The sequence below is a fragment of the Oncorhynchus clarkii genome, chromosome 28 (genome assembly GCF_045791955.1).
Source record: "Oncorhynchus clarkii lewisi isolate Uvic-CL-2024 chromosome 28, UVic_Ocla_1.0, whole genome shotgun sequence".
NCBI classification, from domain to species: domain Eukaryota; kingdom Metazoa; phylum Chordata; class Actinopteri; order Salmoniformes; family Salmonidae; genus Oncorhynchus; species Oncorhynchus clarkii.
The window spans coordinates 48,782,455-48,801,172 of record NC_092174.1 but is presented as its reverse complement, the minus strand read 5'-3'; the positions used below and the strand labels follow the sequence as shown (position 1 = coordinate 48,801,172).

At 42.3% G+C, this 18,718-nt stretch overlaps 1 protein-coding gene across 1 annotated transcript in view; it reads right to left on the bottom strand.

Moving 5' to 3' along the window:
- Positions 1-18,718, bottom strand: part of LOC139386827 (collagen alpha-1(VI) chain-like) — an 83,659-nt gene that overhangs the window by 24,576 nt on the left and 40,365 nt on the right. The window contains exons 9-23 of the mRNA XM_071132661.1: positions 18,608-18,661; positions 16,375-16,419; positions 16,241-16,294; positions 15,949-16,047; positions 14,325-14,387; positions 14,191-14,253; positions 14,054-14,107; positions 13,921-13,956; positions 12,933-12,995; positions 12,231-12,293; positions 7,405-7,467; positions 6,426-6,488; positions 6,250-6,300; positions 5,895-5,930; positions 4,181-4,243 (exon numbers count right to left, since the gene is read on the bottom strand). Coding sequence (XP_070988762.1) covers positions 4,181-4,243; positions 5,895-5,930; positions 6,250-6,300; positions 6,426-6,488; positions 7,405-7,467; positions 12,231-12,293; positions 12,933-12,995; positions 13,921-13,956; positions 14,054-14,107; positions 14,191-14,253; positions 14,325-14,387; positions 15,949-16,047; positions 16,241-16,294; positions 16,375-16,419; positions 18,608-18,661 — 870 coding nt within the window. The remainder of the gene's footprint in view (positions 1-4,180; positions 4,244-5,894; positions 5,931-6,249; positions 6,301-6,425; positions 6,489-7,404; positions 7,468-12,230; positions 12,294-12,932; positions 12,996-13,920; positions 13,957-14,053; positions 14,108-14,190; positions 14,254-14,324; positions 14,388-15,948; positions 16,048-16,240; positions 16,295-16,374; positions 16,420-18,607; positions 18,662-18,718) is intronic.

Here is an 18,718-nt window from a genome sequence, read left to right as displayed (position 1 = left end):
GTAACACACAGGTAGAGAGACAAGGTAACACACACAGGTAGAGAGACAAGGTAACACACAGGTAGAGAGACAAGGTAACACACAGGTAGAGAGACAAGGTAACACACAGTTAAGAGAGACTTGAGTGAAAGTTTTGTCAGAAAGTAAAAGAGAGGGAAACCTTTAGACAAGAAGCTGAAATGTTCTCTCCAATAGATGGTACGAAGATATTTGAGAACAAAGGACAAAGACTATTTAAAACCGGTCGTGGAAAAAAGCATTGCAGGATTCAGTAAGCCTTTGTCTGAACACTATGTTGTAGGAACTCCCCCCGTCAACATCCTATGGAATACATGTAATGGTGACCAGATGTGAAGAAAACAGATAGTACCACAACAAGGTGTATATTATCCCATACTATACCACAACAAGGTGTATATTATCCCATACTATACCACAACAAGGTGAACCATACTATACCAGAACAAGGTGTATATTATCCCATACTATACCAGAACAAGGTGAACCATAATGTACCACAACAAGGTGTATATTATACCATACTATACCACAACAAGGTGAACCATACTATACCAGAACAAGGTGTATATTATCCCATACTATACCAGAACAAGGTGAACCATAATGTACCACAACAAGGTGTATATTATACCATACTATACCACAACAAGGTGAACCATACTATACCACAACAAGGTGTATATTATACCATACTATACCACAACAAGGTAAACCATAATGTACCACAACAAGGTGTATATTATACCATACTATACCACAACAAGGTGTATATTATCCCATACTATACCACAACAAGGTGTATATTATCCCATACTATACCAGAACAAGGTGAACCATAATGTACCACAACAAGGTGTATATTATCCGATACTATACCACAACAAGGTGTATATTATCCCATACTATACCACAACAAGGTGTATATTATCCGATACTATACCACAACAAGGTGTATATTATCCCATACTATACCACAACAAGGTGTATATTATCCCATACTATACCAGAACAAAGTGTATATTATACCATACTATACCACAACAAGATGTATATTATCCCATACTATACCAGAACAAGGTGAACCATAATGTACCACAACAAGGTGTATATTATCCGATACTATACCACAACAAGGTGTATATTATCCGATACTATACCACAACAAGGTGTATATTATCCGATACTATACCACAACAAGGTGTATATTATCCCATACTATACCACAACAAGGTGTATATTATCCCATACTATACCACAACAAGGTGTATATTATACCATACTATACCACAACAAGGTGTATATTATCCCATACTATACCAGAACAAAGTGTATATTATACCATACTATACCACAACAAGATGTATATTATCCCATACTATACCAGAACAAGGTGTATATTATACCATACTATACCACAACAAGGTGTATATTATCCCATACTATACCACAACAAGGTGTATATTATCCCATACTATACCACAACAAGGTGTATATTATCCCATACTGTACCACAACAAGGTGTATATTATCCCATACTATACCAGAACAAGGTGTATATTATCCCATACTATACCACAACAAGGTGTATATTATCCCATACTATACCAGAACAAGGTGTATATTATCCCATACTATACCACAACAAGGTGTATATTATCCCATACTATACCAGAACAAGGTGAACCATAATGTACCACAACAAGGTGTATATTATCCGATACTATACCACAACAAGGTGTATATTATCCCATACTATACCACAACAAGGTGTATATTATCCGATACTATACCACAACAAGGTGTATATTATCCCATACTATACCACAATAAGGTGTATATTATCCCATACTATACCACAACAAGGTGTATATTATACCATACTATACCACAACAAGGTGTATATTATCCCATACTATACCAGAACAAAGTGTATATTATACCATACTATACCACAACAAGATGTATATTATCCCATACTATACCAGAACAAGGTGTATATTATACCATACTATACCACAACAAGGTGTATATTATCCCATACTATACCACAACAAGGTGTATATTATCCCATACTATACCACAACAAGGTGTATATTATCCCATACTGTACCACAACAAGGTGTATATTATCCCATACTATACCAGAACAAGGTGTATATTATCCCATACTATACCACAACAAGGTGTATATTATCCCATACTATACCAGAACAAGGTGTATATTATCCCATACTATACCAGAACAAGGTGTATATTACACCATAATGTACCAGAACAAGTTGTACCATAATGTACCAGAACAAGGTGTATATTATACCATAATGTACCAGAACAAGGTGTACCATACTATACCAGAACAAGTTGTACCTCCTCCCTTAATTCTAACCCCATCATTAATTCCAACCTTAATCCTAGAAATAGCATTTGACCTTGTGGGGACAAACAAAATGTCCCCAGTTGGTTAAATGTTTGTTTGTTTGCTATTTTGCGGAGACATCTGGTCCAAGAATAGTTAGACACCTCCTCCCTAACACACTGCTCTAATCACCACACATTCCAAACCTTAACAGTCCCAGACACATAAAACATTTATGCTTAACAAACACATGTCTGAGTGTCTGAGTGTGTGCGTGTATGGATGTATGTATGTGTGCGTACGTGTGTGTGTGTGTTCAAAGCCTGGTGCCATGGTAATATAATGTATGTGTGTGTGTGTGTGCGTGTGCGTGTGCGTGTGTTTTAAGCATAGCGACATTGTAATATAGTGTGTGTGTAAAATAAAATGTGACATGATTTGATTTGATATTTACACCGCACACACACACACACACACACACACACACACACACACACACACACACACACACACATACACATACACACACACACACACACACACACACACACACACACACACTAACCTGATTCCCCTGTATATAGCCTCATTACTAACCTGATACCCCTGTATATAGCCTCATTACTAACCTGGTACCCCTGTATATAGCCTCATTACTACCTGGTACCCCTGTATATAGCCTCATTATTAACCTGTACTACAGCACATCAACTCGGTACCAGTACCCCCTGTATATAGCCTCATTACTAACCTGTACTACAGCACATCAAATCGGTACCAGTACTCCCTGTACCTGGTACCCCTGTATATAGCCTTATTAATACCTGGTACTCACTGTATATAGCCTCATTACTAACCTGTACTCCTGTATATAGCCTCATTACTACCTGTACTCCTGTATATAGCCTCATTACTAACCTGATACCCCTGTATATAGCCTCATTACTAACCTGTACCCCCTGTATATAGCCTCATTATTACCTGGTACCCCTGTATATAGCCTCATTACTAACCTGGTACCCCCTGTATATAGCCTCACTACTAACCTGATACCCCTGTATATAGCCTCATTACTACCTGGTACCCCTGTATATAGCCTCATTACTAACCTGTACCCCTGTATATAGCCTCATTACTAACCTGATACCCCTGTATATAGCCTCATTACTAACCTGTACTCCTGTATATAGCCTCATTACTAACCAGGTACCCCTGTATATAGCCTCATTACTAACCTGGTACCCCTGTATATAGCCTCATTACTACCTGGTACCCCTGTATATAGCCTCATTACTAACCTGGTACCCCTGTATATTGTGTTACTGCTTGCTTTTAAACTGCAGTGACCCTACGGAACATGACCTGCCAAACCACACTTCTTAACACCCGCCCCCTTAACCCAGAAGCCAGCTGCACCAATGTGTCAGAGTAAACACCGTTCAACTGAGGACCGAGGTCAGCCTGCAGGCCCCCAGCCCGCCACAAGGAGTCACTAGAGCGCGATGAGCCAAACAAAGCCCCCCCAGCCAAACCCAGACAACGATGGGCCAGTTGTGCGCCACCCTATGGGACCCCCGGTCACGGTCGGTTGTGACACAGCCAGGGATCGAACCTGGGTCTGTAGTGACACCTCGATGCAGTACCTTAGACCGCTGCGCCACTCAGGAAGCCCTTTAAGAACAAATCACAAATGTGCCCATGTGGCTAGGCTCGCTTTGATCTCAAAAACCATATATATATATGAGAGAGAGAGAGAGAGAGAGAGAGAGAGAGAGAGAGAGAGAGAGAAATGGTGTGACTCACGTCCAGGCCAGCGTCTCCAGGCTCTCCGTCGTCTCCTTTAGGTCCTGGGGTTCCCTTTCCGCCCTAAAGGTCAAAAGCCAGGGGTCAGAAACCTCTGGATAATTCAGTCAATAGCTAGCGGACCAGACCAAATAAAAGTGGCCAATCGTCATGTCCGAGATAAAGACGGTTGTTTCCCACCACACAGGGATTAATGGACCCTATTCCATACTTAAGGTTCTGGTCCACAGATTAAGTCTGCGTCCCAAATGGAACCAATTCCATATTTAAGTGTCTGGTCCACAGACCAGTGCACTACGTGGGAAAAGAGTGAAACAATCCCTCATGGTCAGGGACTGGGAACAATCCCTCATGGTCAGGAACTGGAAACAGCCCCTCATGGTCAGGGACTGGAAACAATCCCTCATGGTCAGGGACTGGAAAAAGCCCCTCATGGTCAGGGACTGGGAACAATCCCTCATGGTCAGGGACTGGAAACAATCCCTCATGGTCAGTGACTGGAAACAGTTCCTCATGGTCAGGGACTGGACACAGCCCCTCATGGTCAGGGACTAGAAGCAATCCCTCATGGTCAGGGACTAGAAGCAATCCCTCATGGTCAGGGACTGGGAACAATCCCTCATGGTCAGGGACTGGAAACAATCCCTCATGGTCAATGACTGGAAACAGCCCCTCATGGTCAGGGACTGGAAACAACCCCTCATGGTCAGGGACTAGAAGCAATCCCTCATGGTCAGGGACTAGAAGCAATCCCTCATGGTCAGGGACTGGGAACAATCCCTCATGGTCAGGGACTGGAAACAATCCCTCATGGTCAGGGACTGGAAACAATCCCTCATGGTCAGGGACTGGGAACAATCCCTCATGGTCAGGGACTGGAAACAATCCCTCATGGTCAGGGACTGGAAACAGTTCCTCATGGTCAGGGACTGGAAACAATCCCTCATGGTCAGGGACTGGAAACAACCCCTCATGGTCAGGGACTGGAAACAATCCCTCATGGTCAGGGAAACAGTTCCTCATGGTAAGGGACTGGAAACAATCCCTCATGGTCAGGGACTGGAAACAATCCCTCATGGTCAGGGAAACAGTTCCTCATGGTCAGGGACTGGGAACAATCCCTCATGGTCAGGGACTGGGAAACAATCCCTCATGGTCGGGGACTGGGAAACAATCCCTCATGGTCAGGGACTGGGAAACAATCCCTCTAGTCATCATGACTCATGACACAGTAACACTAGTCATCATGACTCATTGTTCCAGTAACACTAGTCATCATGACTCATTGTTCCAGTAACACTAGTCACCATGACTCATTGTTCCAGTAATACTAGTCATCATGACTCATTGTTCCAGTAACACTAGTCATCATGACTCATTGTTCCAGTAACACTAGTCATCATGACTCATTGTTCCAGTAACACTAGTCATCATGACTCATTGTTCCAGTAACACTAGTCACCATGACTCATTGTTCCAGTAACACTAGTCACCATGACTCATTGTTTCAGTTCCAGTAACACTAGTCACCATGACTCATTGTTCCAGTAACACTAGTCACCATGACTCATTGTTCCAGTAACACTAGTCACCATGACTCATTGTTCCAGTAACACTAGTCACCATGACTCATTGTTTCAGTTGTGATAGTGTGAGTCATGCCTTGGTCCTGATTCAGAGGTGAGAGCTTAAAGGTAAAAGGTCATGAACTCACCGGCTCTCCAGTACCTCCTCGTGGGCCGGGGTAACCCTGAGAGAGGAAAGAGACAAACACACGTGAGAGAGAGAGCCGGCCGAACAACACACACACACACACTGTACATACATCCACGCACGCACACACATAGACAAACGCGCACACACACACAGTATATTCACACACACCCACCCACACACACACACACACACACACACACACACACACACACACACACACACACACACACACACACACACACACAGACAAACGCACGGACACTGTATATACACCCACCCACACACACACACACACACACACACACACATTATTATAAACCCAAACAACAATACATCACGTCACACAATTGTACCTGGAAACCATGACAACCCTCAGTTCCATTTCCAGGTGCACCATCTTCTCCCTGGAATAGAAGAGACAGAAAACTTCAGCCATCTCTTTCTTTCTCTCTTTCTTACTCACACACTGTACACACTCCTCTCTCTCTCCTCCAGCCCCCCGCACTCCCCCTCTTGCTCTCTCTCTCACCCTCGCTCCGATCTGGCCTCTGTCTCCGGGAGCTCCTTTGATCCCTCTAGGTCCTTTGGGGCCCTGGGAAATAAGAGGCAGATAGGAAAAATATTTTAGATTTTGGAAACAGATGGGAAATGTAGTTTAGATAAGAGACAGATGGGAAATGTAGTTTAGATAAGAGACAGATGGGAAATGTAGTTTAGATAAGAGACAGATGGGAAATGTAGTTTAGATAAGAGACAGATGGGAAATGTAGTTTAGATAAGAGACAGATGGGAAATGTAGTTTAGATAAGACAATGTAGGAAATGTAGGTCAGAGGTTAATGGCTGAACTTCATCCGATGAAGACTTCCCAATGTTCATCCCATTGATCATGTGACACCATTCCTTCCCATGTGTAGACTCAACAGCGCATTGAAGCCAAATTAAGTCGGTTAAGATGGCGTCGAATGGCGATATAACATGCGAAGTTTGAGCTACTGCAAGACGTGAAGCTGTTGGCTAGCTCAGTGCTGCCCCCTCTATTTGAGTAACTCAAGTTGAAGGCCGACAGGGGTACTGCAGGCTGCCATTAGTAACTCAATTATCCTTAACTTATTCTGTGTGCGATTTTAAAATAATCGGTTCCATGACATACATCTGGTGTATTAGAAGCAGTTATTGTCTTTGAAACATTTTTTATTAACACAAAGATGCATTTTTCCATTCGCTATAATGCAGGATCCTGTTTTCTGCTAACAATGCCTGCAGTACCGCGATCGGCCAAGAACTTCGGTGGCTTCAATGACAGGGAGCAGTCGTTCTCCTCTGAGACTTCCTGACTACCTGACCACATTTAAACACACACTTTGATCAATATCACAATATCAGATGGAAAATAAGATTTGACAAAGCCTTAAACTTTTCCAACACAGTGATGAATGTGTGTGAGATAAATACATGTATTACTAACTAGATGCCAGAATGAATAAACAGATGAACTAGATGCCTCACCTCTGGTCCGGGGGCGCCCTCATCTCCTCTGTATCCTGGAGACCCCGCCCTGCCGATGTCGCCCTGGAACACACAAGAATATGCTTAGAACGCACACACACGCACGCACGCACGCACGCACGCACGCACGCACGCACGCACGCACACACACACACAGCCTACAGTCTATAGCCAGATAACATACAGTATCTAGTCTGATAACATACAGTATCTAGTCTGGTAAATTAACAAGCTTACAGTCTATAGCCAGATAACATACAGTATCTAGTCTGATAAATGAACAAGTCTATAGCCAGATAACATACAGTATCTAGTCTGATAAATGAACAAGTCTATAGCCAGATAACATACAGTATCTAGTCTGATAAATGAACAAGTCTATAGCCAGATAACATACAGTATCTAGTCTGATAAATGAACAAGTCTATAGCCAGATAACATACAGTATCTAGTCTGATAAATGAACAAGTCTATAGCCAGATAACATACAGTATCTAGTCTGATAAATGAACAAGCCTATAGCCAGATAACATACAGTATCTAGTCTACTAAATGAACAAGCCTATAACCAGATAACATACAGTATCTAGTCTACTAAATGAACAAGTCTATAGCCAGATAACATACAGTATCTAGTCTGATAAATGAACAAGCCTACAGCCTATAGCCAGATAACATACAGTATCTAGTCTGATAACATACAGTATCTAGTCTGATAAATTAACAAGTCTATAGCCAGATAACATACAGTATCTAGTCTGATAAATGAATAAGCCTACAGCCTATAGCAGGGAGAATAGCCAGATAACATACAGTAGGACATGAAATACATTTTCTTTAGACCTGCCTAAAATAAATCATGAATCTATTGTGATGGTGTTTATTCAATTGATTTATTAGACACAGACCCGATGTGTGAGTGTGGTTTTTTTCATGTTTGTTCTGTTCATTAGGTTTTGATGAGGAGAGGACCTAAAGCACAAAGACCCGATGTGTGAGTGTGGTTTATTTCATGTTTGTTCTGTTCATTAGGTTTTGATGAGGAGAGGACCTAAAGCACAAAGCAGCCATTCAGAGAGAGGCACGGCATCACAGAGGAAGGTTGGTTTCTATGGTTACACTAATATTCAACAGCGCTAACGGTTATAATTATCATAATACGCCCTGTCTTATTGGATGGTCACAGACACACATTAGAAGGGCTAAGTCAGGGGAAAGTGTGTGTGTGAGAGAGAAAGACAGAAGAGAGAGAGAGAGAGAGAGACAGAGACAGAGAGAGACAAAGAGACAGAGAGAGAGAAGTGAATTGAATTGAGAGAGAGAGAGAGAGAGCGAGAGAGAGAGAGAGAGAGAGAGAGAGAGAGAGAGAGAGAGAGAGAGAGAGAGAGAGAGGGAGGGAGGGAGGGAGGGAGAGAGAGAGAGACAGAGAGAGAAGTGAATTGAATTGAGAGAGAGAGAGAGAGAGAGAGAGAGAGAGAGAGAGAGAGAGAGAGAGAGAGAGAGAGGGAGGGAGGGAGGGAGGGAGAAGTGAATTGAATTGAATTGAGAGAGAGAGAGAGAGAGAGGCAGAGATAGAGAGAGACAGAGAGAGAGAAGTGAATTGAGAGAGGGAGAGAGAGGTAGAGTGAGAGAGAGAGAGAGAGAGAGAGAGAGAGAGAGAGAGGAGGGAGGGAGGGAGGGAGTAGTGAATTGAATTGAGAGAGAGAGAGAGAGAGAGACAGAGAGAGAGAGAGAGAGAAACTGGTAGAAAGCTGGACAGAGTTCCATCTCGGCTTCTGTTTTTACAGGGAACTTCTAGACTCACACTTTCCCCTCTGACTCACTCTCCCTCTCTACCGGGTGAAAGAACTATGCCAAAAAGAACATGTCTTTTGACTGTGTGTTCCTTTCCCCTCGTAATGCTAGTGGTCACCGGGGACATGATTCATAATAATACCACCACATTCTGCACTGTAATGCTAGTGGTCACCGGGAACATGATTCATAATAATACCACCACATTCTGCACTGTAATGCTAGTGGTCACCGGGAACATGATTCATAATAATACCACCACATTCTGCACTGTAATGCTAGTGGTCACCGGGAACATGATTGATAATAATACCACCACATTCTGCACTGTAATGCTAGTGGTCACCGGGAACATGATTCATAATAATACCACCACATTCTGCACTGTAATGCTAGTGGTCACCGGGAACATGATTCATAATAATACCACCACATTCTGCACTGTAATGCTACTGAACACCGGGAACATGATTCATAATAATACCACCACATTCTGCACTGTAATGCTAGTGGTCACCGGGAACATGATTCATAATAATACCACCACATTCTGCACTGTAATGCTAGTGGTCACCGGGAACATGATTCATAATAATACCACCACATTCTGCACTGTAATGCTAGTGGTCACCGGGAACATGATTCATAATAATACCACCACATTCTGCACTGTAATGCTAGTGGTCACCGGGAACATGATTCATAATAATACCACCACATTCTGCACTGTAATGCTAGTGGTCACCGGGAACATGATTCATAATAATACCACCACATTCTGCACTGTAATGCTAGTGGTCACCGGGAACATGATTCATAATAATACCACCACATTCTGCACTGTAATGCTAGTGGTCACCGGGAACATGATTCATAATAATACCACCACATTCTGCACTGTAAGGCTAGTGGTCACCGGGAACATGATTGATAATAATACCACCACATTCTGCACTGTAATGCTAGTGGTCACCGGGGACATGATTCATAATAATACCACCACATTCTGCACTGTAATGCTAGTGGTCACCGGGAACATGATTCATAATAATACCACCACATTCTGCACTGTAATGCTAGTGGTCACCGGGAACATGATTCATAATAATACCACCACATTCTGCACTGTAATGCTAGTGGTCACCGGGAACATGATTCATAATAATACCACCACATTCTGCACTGTAATGCTAGTGGTCACCGGGAACATGATTCATAATAATACCACCACATTCTGCACTGTAATGCTAGTGGTCACCGGGAACATGATTCATAATAATACCACCACATTCTGCACTGTAATGCTAGTGGTCACCGGGAACATGATTCATAATAATACCACCACATTCTGCACTGTAATGCTAGTGGTCACCGGGAACATGATTCATAATAATACCACCACATTCTGCACTGTAATGCTAGTGGTCACCGGGAACATGATTCATAATAATACCACCACATTCTGCACTGTAATGCTAGTGGTCACCGGGAACATGATTCATAATAATACCACCACATTCTGCACTGTAATGCTAGTGGTCACCGGGAACATGATTCATAATAATACCACCACATTCTGCACTGTAATGCTAGTGGTCACCGGGGACATGATTCATAATAATACCACCACATTCTGCACTGTAATGCTAGTGGTCACCGGGAACATGATTCATAATAATACCACCACATTCTGCACTGTAATGCTAGTGGTCACCGGGAACATGATTCATAATAATACCACCACATTCTGCACTGTAATGCTAATGGTCACCGGGAACATGATTCATAATAATACCACCACATTCTGCACTGTAATGCTAGTGGTCACCGGGAACATGATTCATAATAATACCACCACATTCTGCACTGTAATGCTAGTGGTCACCGGGAACATGATTCATAATAATACCACCACATTCTGCACTGTAATGCTAGTGGTCACCGGGAACATGATTCATAATAATACCACCACATTCTGCACTGTAATGCTAGTGGTCACCGGGAACATGATTCATAATAATACCACCACATTCTGCACTGTAATGCTAGTGGTCACCGGGAACATGATTCATAATAATACCACCACATTCTGCACTGTAATGCTAGTGGTCACCGGGAACATGATTGATAATAATACCACCACATTCTGCACTGTAATGCTAGTGGTCACCGGGAACATGATTCATAATAATACCACCACATTCTGCACTGTAATGCTAGTGGTCACCGGGAACATGATTCATAATAATACCACCACATTCTGCACTGTAATGCTAGTGGTCACCGGGAACATGATTCATAATAATACCACCACATTCTGCACTGTAATGCTAGTGGTCACCGGGAACATGATTCATAATAATACCACCACATTCTGCACTGTAATGCTAGTGGTCACCGGGAACATGATTCATAATAATACCACCACATTCTGCACTGTAATGCAATAGCTAAGCAACCCAGTTAAACCTCTTAGACAAAGATTTGATGTACGATAATTAGGAGTCATCTGTTGACGGACGATGAACAAGAATATATCGGCCTTTGTTCATATGCAACTTACATTACATTTTTTACAGACAAAAACGGACAATGATGAATGTGTTTCCGACTTCGTATGTTTTCATGCGGCTCTGTCTAACCGCGCAGCCTTAGATTTAACCTAGTAAGCAGCCTTAGAGTTAACCTAGTAAGCAGCCTTAGAGTTAACCTAGTAAGCAGCCTTAGAGTTAACCTAGTAAGCAGCCGTAGAGTTAACCTAGTAAGCAGCCTTAGAGTTAACCTAGTAAGCAGCCTTAGAGTTAACCTAGTAAGCAGCCTTAGAGTTAACCTAGTAAGCAGCCTTAGAGTTAACCTAGTAAGCAGCCTTAGAGTTAACCTAGTAAGCAGCCTTAGAGTTAACCTAGTAAGCAGCCTTAGAGTTAACCTAGTAAGCAGCCTTAGAGTTAACCTAGTAAGCAACCTTAGAGTTAACCTAGTAAGCTACTATTGATGAAGGGTTTTTAATGTGGTTTTAGAACTATGGTACATACAGGCTCTCCATTGGCTCCAGATGAACCCTCTCTGCCCTGATCTCCACGAGGTCCTGGGTCACCCTGAAGGGACAGAAGACATCAGTCAACACACACCTTCATCATCATCATCATCACCACTTCTGTAATTTGCACGGACTTCATGGAGTGGAATGTAAGCTAAAGAGAATGGTAACCAGGCTAGCTTTCAACTCCCTAGATTAGGGAGGGGCAACTTTGATCGGGGGGTAGGGGCCACAAAAAACAGAACTCATCATGAGGGGCCGCAGTGGCTTGTGGGTCTGTGTACTCACATCCAAACCCCCACCCCCAAAAACATTTAGCGCCCCCCCCCTCGTGACAGCCAAGAGAAAACATTAATGTTTTAAAATTCATTTCCTGAAATTCTACACATTTTGCCACAGGGGGGAGGCAAATGTTTCCAGTTTTTTTAAATGACAACTGATGATCAATGGGCCCCACCCCGGTCGGTAATTCAACCAGTTACATAGCTGGCCGCTAGACTAATTGACCAATCACATTTTGTTTTCCTGATATGGGCTAATGGAAAACCACATTTCTAAATGTCACCGTGTGTATTCTAACTGTCAACAGGAAGTTGAGACCCCAACTGAGCCCCCCCCCCCCACCCCCCAAAATCATCCCTGCCCCAGATCATTTGCCTTGCTCAAGGACATCATCATCATCAACATCATCACTCACCAAATCTCCTCTTGGTCCTCTGTTTCCACGGGTTCCTTGTTCTCCTTTCTCTCCTGGGGTTCCCTGAAGGAGAATGAACAGAAGTTAACACAGACACACAGATACACAGATACACAGACACACAGATACACAGACACACAGATACGCAGATACGCAGACACGCAGACACACAGATACACAGACACGCAGACACACAGCTACACAGACACACAGACACACAGACACACAGATACACAGACACACAGATACACAGACACACAGACACACAGATACACAGATACACAGACACACATACACACAGATACACAGACACACAGACACACAGACACACAGACACACAGATACACAGACACACAGACACGCAGACACACAGACACACAGACACACAGATACACAGATACACAGACACACAGATACACAGACACACAGACACACAGACACACAGATACACAGACACACAGACACACAGATACACAGATACACAGACACACCGATACACAGATACACAGATACACAGACACACAGACACACAGATACACAGACACACAGATACACAGATACACAGATACACAGAAACACAGACACACAGACACACAGACACACAGATACACAGATACACAGATACACAGACACACAGATACACAGACACACAGATACACAGACACACAGACACACAGACACACAGATACACAGACGCACAGACGCACAGACGCACAGATGCACAGATGCACAGATACACAGATACACAGACACACAGATACACAGACACACAGATACACAGATACACAGATACACAGACACACAGACACACAGACACACAGACACACAGACACACAGACACACAGACACACAGATACACAGACACACAGACACACAGACACACAGACACACAGATACACAGATACAGACACACAGACACACAGACACACAGATACACAGACACACAGACACACAGACACACAGCGGAGTAGTAGTAAAGTGTGAATACTTTGTCTCCTCGGAGGCCGTCCGGTCCGGGTGCTCCCTGAAACACACAACAGTCATGATGCCACACTTGATGTCATCAACACTTTCTTGTGAACAGAATCTTCCTATAATTCTCAGGCGTTAGAATCACTTACATCATCCCCCCGCTGTCCTTTGTCCCCATTGGCTCCTTTTGGGCCCAGTGTACCCTATCAGAACACAGCATGTTAATATGAGTGGATTCAGAGTCACATAAACACAACCAAACTCATGTACACACATATACACACACCTTGGTTCCGGGCGGTCCGTAGTTACCGGGTCGTCCTGGTTCTCCGTTTTTCCCCCGATCACCCTGAAACAAGAAATACACTTGTCAACATCGCCATGGTAACAACAGTACAACAGGAAGTTATCTTACTGTACCTTAGCTCCTTTGGTTCCGTATGGACCAGGATCTCCCTTAGGACCTCCGTCTCCTTGTGAGCCCTACAACCAGAATAGAAGTCAGAATATAGAACAGGGAGCAATAGAACCCAAGTGTTCTAGAGCCCCTGAGGTAGAGCAGAGCTTCACTACCTCACACAGTTCTACTACTGATTATCCAAAGACCCTTAGGGTACACCCATTACTACATGTGGCTAAAACAGACAGACAGAGGGACAGACAGACAGACAGACAGACAGAGGGACAGACAGACAAAGCTGTTAATCAGTATAACTGTGTTTACATACTCTGTTGGCAGCATGTTTATAAACTAACCCCTGGGGGATAACATACTGTAAACACACACACACACACACACACACACACACACACACACACACACACACACACACACACACACATACACACAAACTAGGGTACCAGTGGACAACTGTAAGGAGCTGTCACCAAGGGATTCAGAATCATTTGACAACTGTAAGGAGCTGTTACCAAGTGATTCAGAATCATTTGACCTGTTACCAAGTGATTCAGAATCATTTGACCTGTTACCAAGGGATTCAGAATCATTTGACCTGTTACCAAGGGATTCAGAATCATTTGACAACTGTCAGGAGCTGTTACCAAGTGATTCAGAATCATTTGACCTGTTACCAAGTGATTCAGAATCATTTGACCTGTTACCAAGGGATTCAGAATCATTTGACCTGTTACCAAGGGATTCCGAATCATTTGAAAACTGTAAGGAGCTGTTACCAAGTGAATCAGAATCATTTGAGATCAGCCCTGAGATCCCAACAGTCTGATCAGCCTTGAGATCCCAACAGTCTGATCAGCCCTGAGATCCCAACAGTCTGATCAGCCCTGAGATCCCAACAGTCTGATCAGCCCTGAGATCCCAACAGTCTGATCAGCCCTGAGATCCCAACAGTCTGATCAGCCCTGAGATCCCAACAGTCTGATCAGCCCTGAGATCCCAACAGTCTGAACAGCCCTGAGATCCCAACAGTCTGAACAGCCCTGAGATCCCAACAGTCTGAACAGCCCTGAGATCCCAACAGTCTGATCAGCCCTGAGATCCCAACAGTCTGATCAGCCCTGAGATCCCAACAGTCTGATCAGCCCTGAGATCCCAACAGTCTGATCAGCCCTGAGATCCCAACAGTCTGATCAGCCCTGAGATCCCAACAGTCTGATCAGCCCTGAGATCCCAACAGTCTGATCAGCCCTGAGATCCCAACAGTCTGATCAGCCCTGAGATCCCAACAGTCTGAACAGCCCTGAGATCCCAACAGTCTGATCAGCCCAGTTATCTGTCATAACAGACCTGCTACTAGGCAGGACAAAGAAACATGTTTCCTGTAACATTTAGAATGACATGTAGATGTTTTGTTGCTGCTAGGAGTTATGGTTTCATTGACTGTTTTTCCTGTAACTATACACATGTGAAGCTACAAGAAAATCATATTTAAATATATATGAAATCAATTTGAAATGTTGAACCTGATGTCACATATCCCTTATAAAGACCCTTATAAAGAGAGACAGACTCTAAACCCTAACGCAGGACTGGGGTTTAAAATAACACAATACTAGGAGGACTCACGTCAGGTCCTGGGGAACCTTTACAGCCGGCTAGACCAGGAAACCCTGGATCACCCTTACGTCCATCAACTCCATCTGTCCCCTGTTGTCCTTTGTCTCCCTGAGAGAGAGACACAGAGAGAGAGACAGGGAGAGAGAGAGAGACAGAGAGACAGAGAGAGACAAAGACAGAGAGAGAGACAGAGAGAGAGATGTTAGTTCAGTGAGCGCGTCCATCAATGGGAGAACACAGCATGTTGCTAAATAACTACAGTAAAGGTGAAATAAAATCCCCCAATGGCTGTGCAGTTTACCTTGTAGCCTTTATGGCCTCTCTCGCCCTTGTTGCCTATTCCACCTCGGTCGCCCTGGAAACGAGACAACAGTTATCGTCATGATCATCATGTAGAGACTGTCATGGTCGTATCATGTGTCTGAGATATAGTACCTTCATTCCACGGTATCCTACGGGACCGGGGTCTCCCAAGTTCCCCTGAAATAGAAGACTGGATCATCAGTAGATTAAAGAGCCGGGGGAGATTCTATAGGTTAATAACAGACCTGATTCTATAGGTTAATAACATACCTGATTCTATAGGTTAATAACAGACCTGATTCTATAGGTTAATAACAGACCTGATTGTATAGGTTAATAACAGACCTGATTCTATAGGTTAATAACAGACCTGATTCTATAGGTTAATAACGTACCTGATTCTATAGGTTAATAACAGACCTGATTCTATAGGTTAATAACAGACCTGATTCTATAGGTTAATAACAGACCTGATTCTATAGGTTAATAACAGACCTGATTCTATAGGTTAATAACAGACCTGATTCTATAGGTTAATAACGTACCTGATTCTATAGGTTAATAACAGACCTGATTCTATAGGTTAATAACAGACCTGATTCTATAGGTTAATAGCAGACCTGATTCTATAGGTTAATAACGTACCTGATTCTATAGGTTAATAACAGACCCGATTCTATAGGTTAATAACAGACCTGATTCTATAGGTTAATAACGTACCTGATTCTATAGGTTAATAACAGACCTGATTCTATAGGTTAATAACGTACCTGATTCTATAGGTTAATAACAGACCTGATTCTATAGGTTAATAACGTACCTGATTCTATAGGTTAATAACAGACCCGATTCTATATGTTAATAACAGACCTGATTCTATAGGTTAATAACGTACCTGATTCTATAGGTTAATAACAGACCTGATTCTATAGGTTAATAACAGACCTGATTCTATAGGTTAATAGCAGACCTGATTCTATAGGTTAATAACGTACCTGATTCTATAGGTTAATAACAGACCCGATTCTATAGGTTAATAACAGACCTGATTCTATAGGTTAATAACAGACCTGATTCTATAGGTTAATAACAGACCTGATTCTATAGGTTAATAACGTACCTGATTCTATAGGTTAATAACGTACCTGATTCTATAGGTTAATAACAGACCTGATTCTATAGGTTAATAACAGACCTGATTCTATAGGTTAATAACAGACCTGATTCTATAGGTTAATAACGTACCTGATTCTATAGGTTAATAACAGACCTGATTCTATAGGTTAATAACAGACCTGATTCTATAGGTTAATAACAGACCTGATTCTATAGGTTAATAACGTACCTGATTCTATAGGTTAATAACAGACCTGATTCTATAGGTTAATAACAGACCTGATTCTATAGGTTAATAACAGACCTGATTCTATAGGTTAATAACATACCTGATTCTATAGGTTAATAACAGACCTGATTCTATAGGTTAATGACGTACCTGATTCTATAGGTTAATAACAGACTTGATTCTATAGGTTAATAACAGACCTGATTCTATAGGTTAATAACAGACCTGATTCTATAGGTTAATAACAGACCTGATTGTATAGGTTAATAACAGACCTGATTCTATAGGTTATAACATACCTGATTCTATAGGTTAATAACATACCTGATTCTATAGGTTAATAACAGACCTGATTCTATAGGTTAATAACAGACCTGATTCTATAGGTTATAACATACCTGATTCTATAGGTTAATAACATACCTGATTCTATAAGTTAATAACAGACCTGATTCTATAGGTTAATAACGTACCTGATTCTATAGGTTAATAACAGACCTGATTCTATAGGTTAATAACAGACCTGATTCTATAGGTTAATAACAGACCTGATTCTATAGGTTAATAACATACCTGATTCTATAGGTTAATAACAGACCTGATTCTATAGGTTAATGACGTACCTGATTCTATAGGTTAATAACAGACCTGATTCTATAGGTTAATAACAGACCTGATTCTATAGGTTAATAACAGACCTGATTCTATAGGTTAATAACAGACCTGATTGTATAGGTTAATAACAGACCTGATTCTATAGGTTATAACATACCTGATTCTATAGGTTAATAACATACCTGATTCTATAGGTTAATAACAGACCTGATTCTATAGGTTAATAACAGACCTGATTCTATAGGTTATAACATACCTGATTCTATAGGTTAATAACATACCTGATTCTATAAGTTAATAACAGACCTGATTCTATAGGTTAATAACAGACCTGATTCTATAGGTTAATAACATAGCAGATTTTTGGGGTTAATAGCAGACCCGTGTGTGTTCACAGGTACTCACCTCTACCCCGATGTCTCCCTTCTCGCCTGGCATCCCCTGTCTACCTGTTTCACCCTGCAGGAAGAGAGGAGAGGAAGAGGGAGGAGAGAGGAGAGAGGAAGAGAGGTGGAG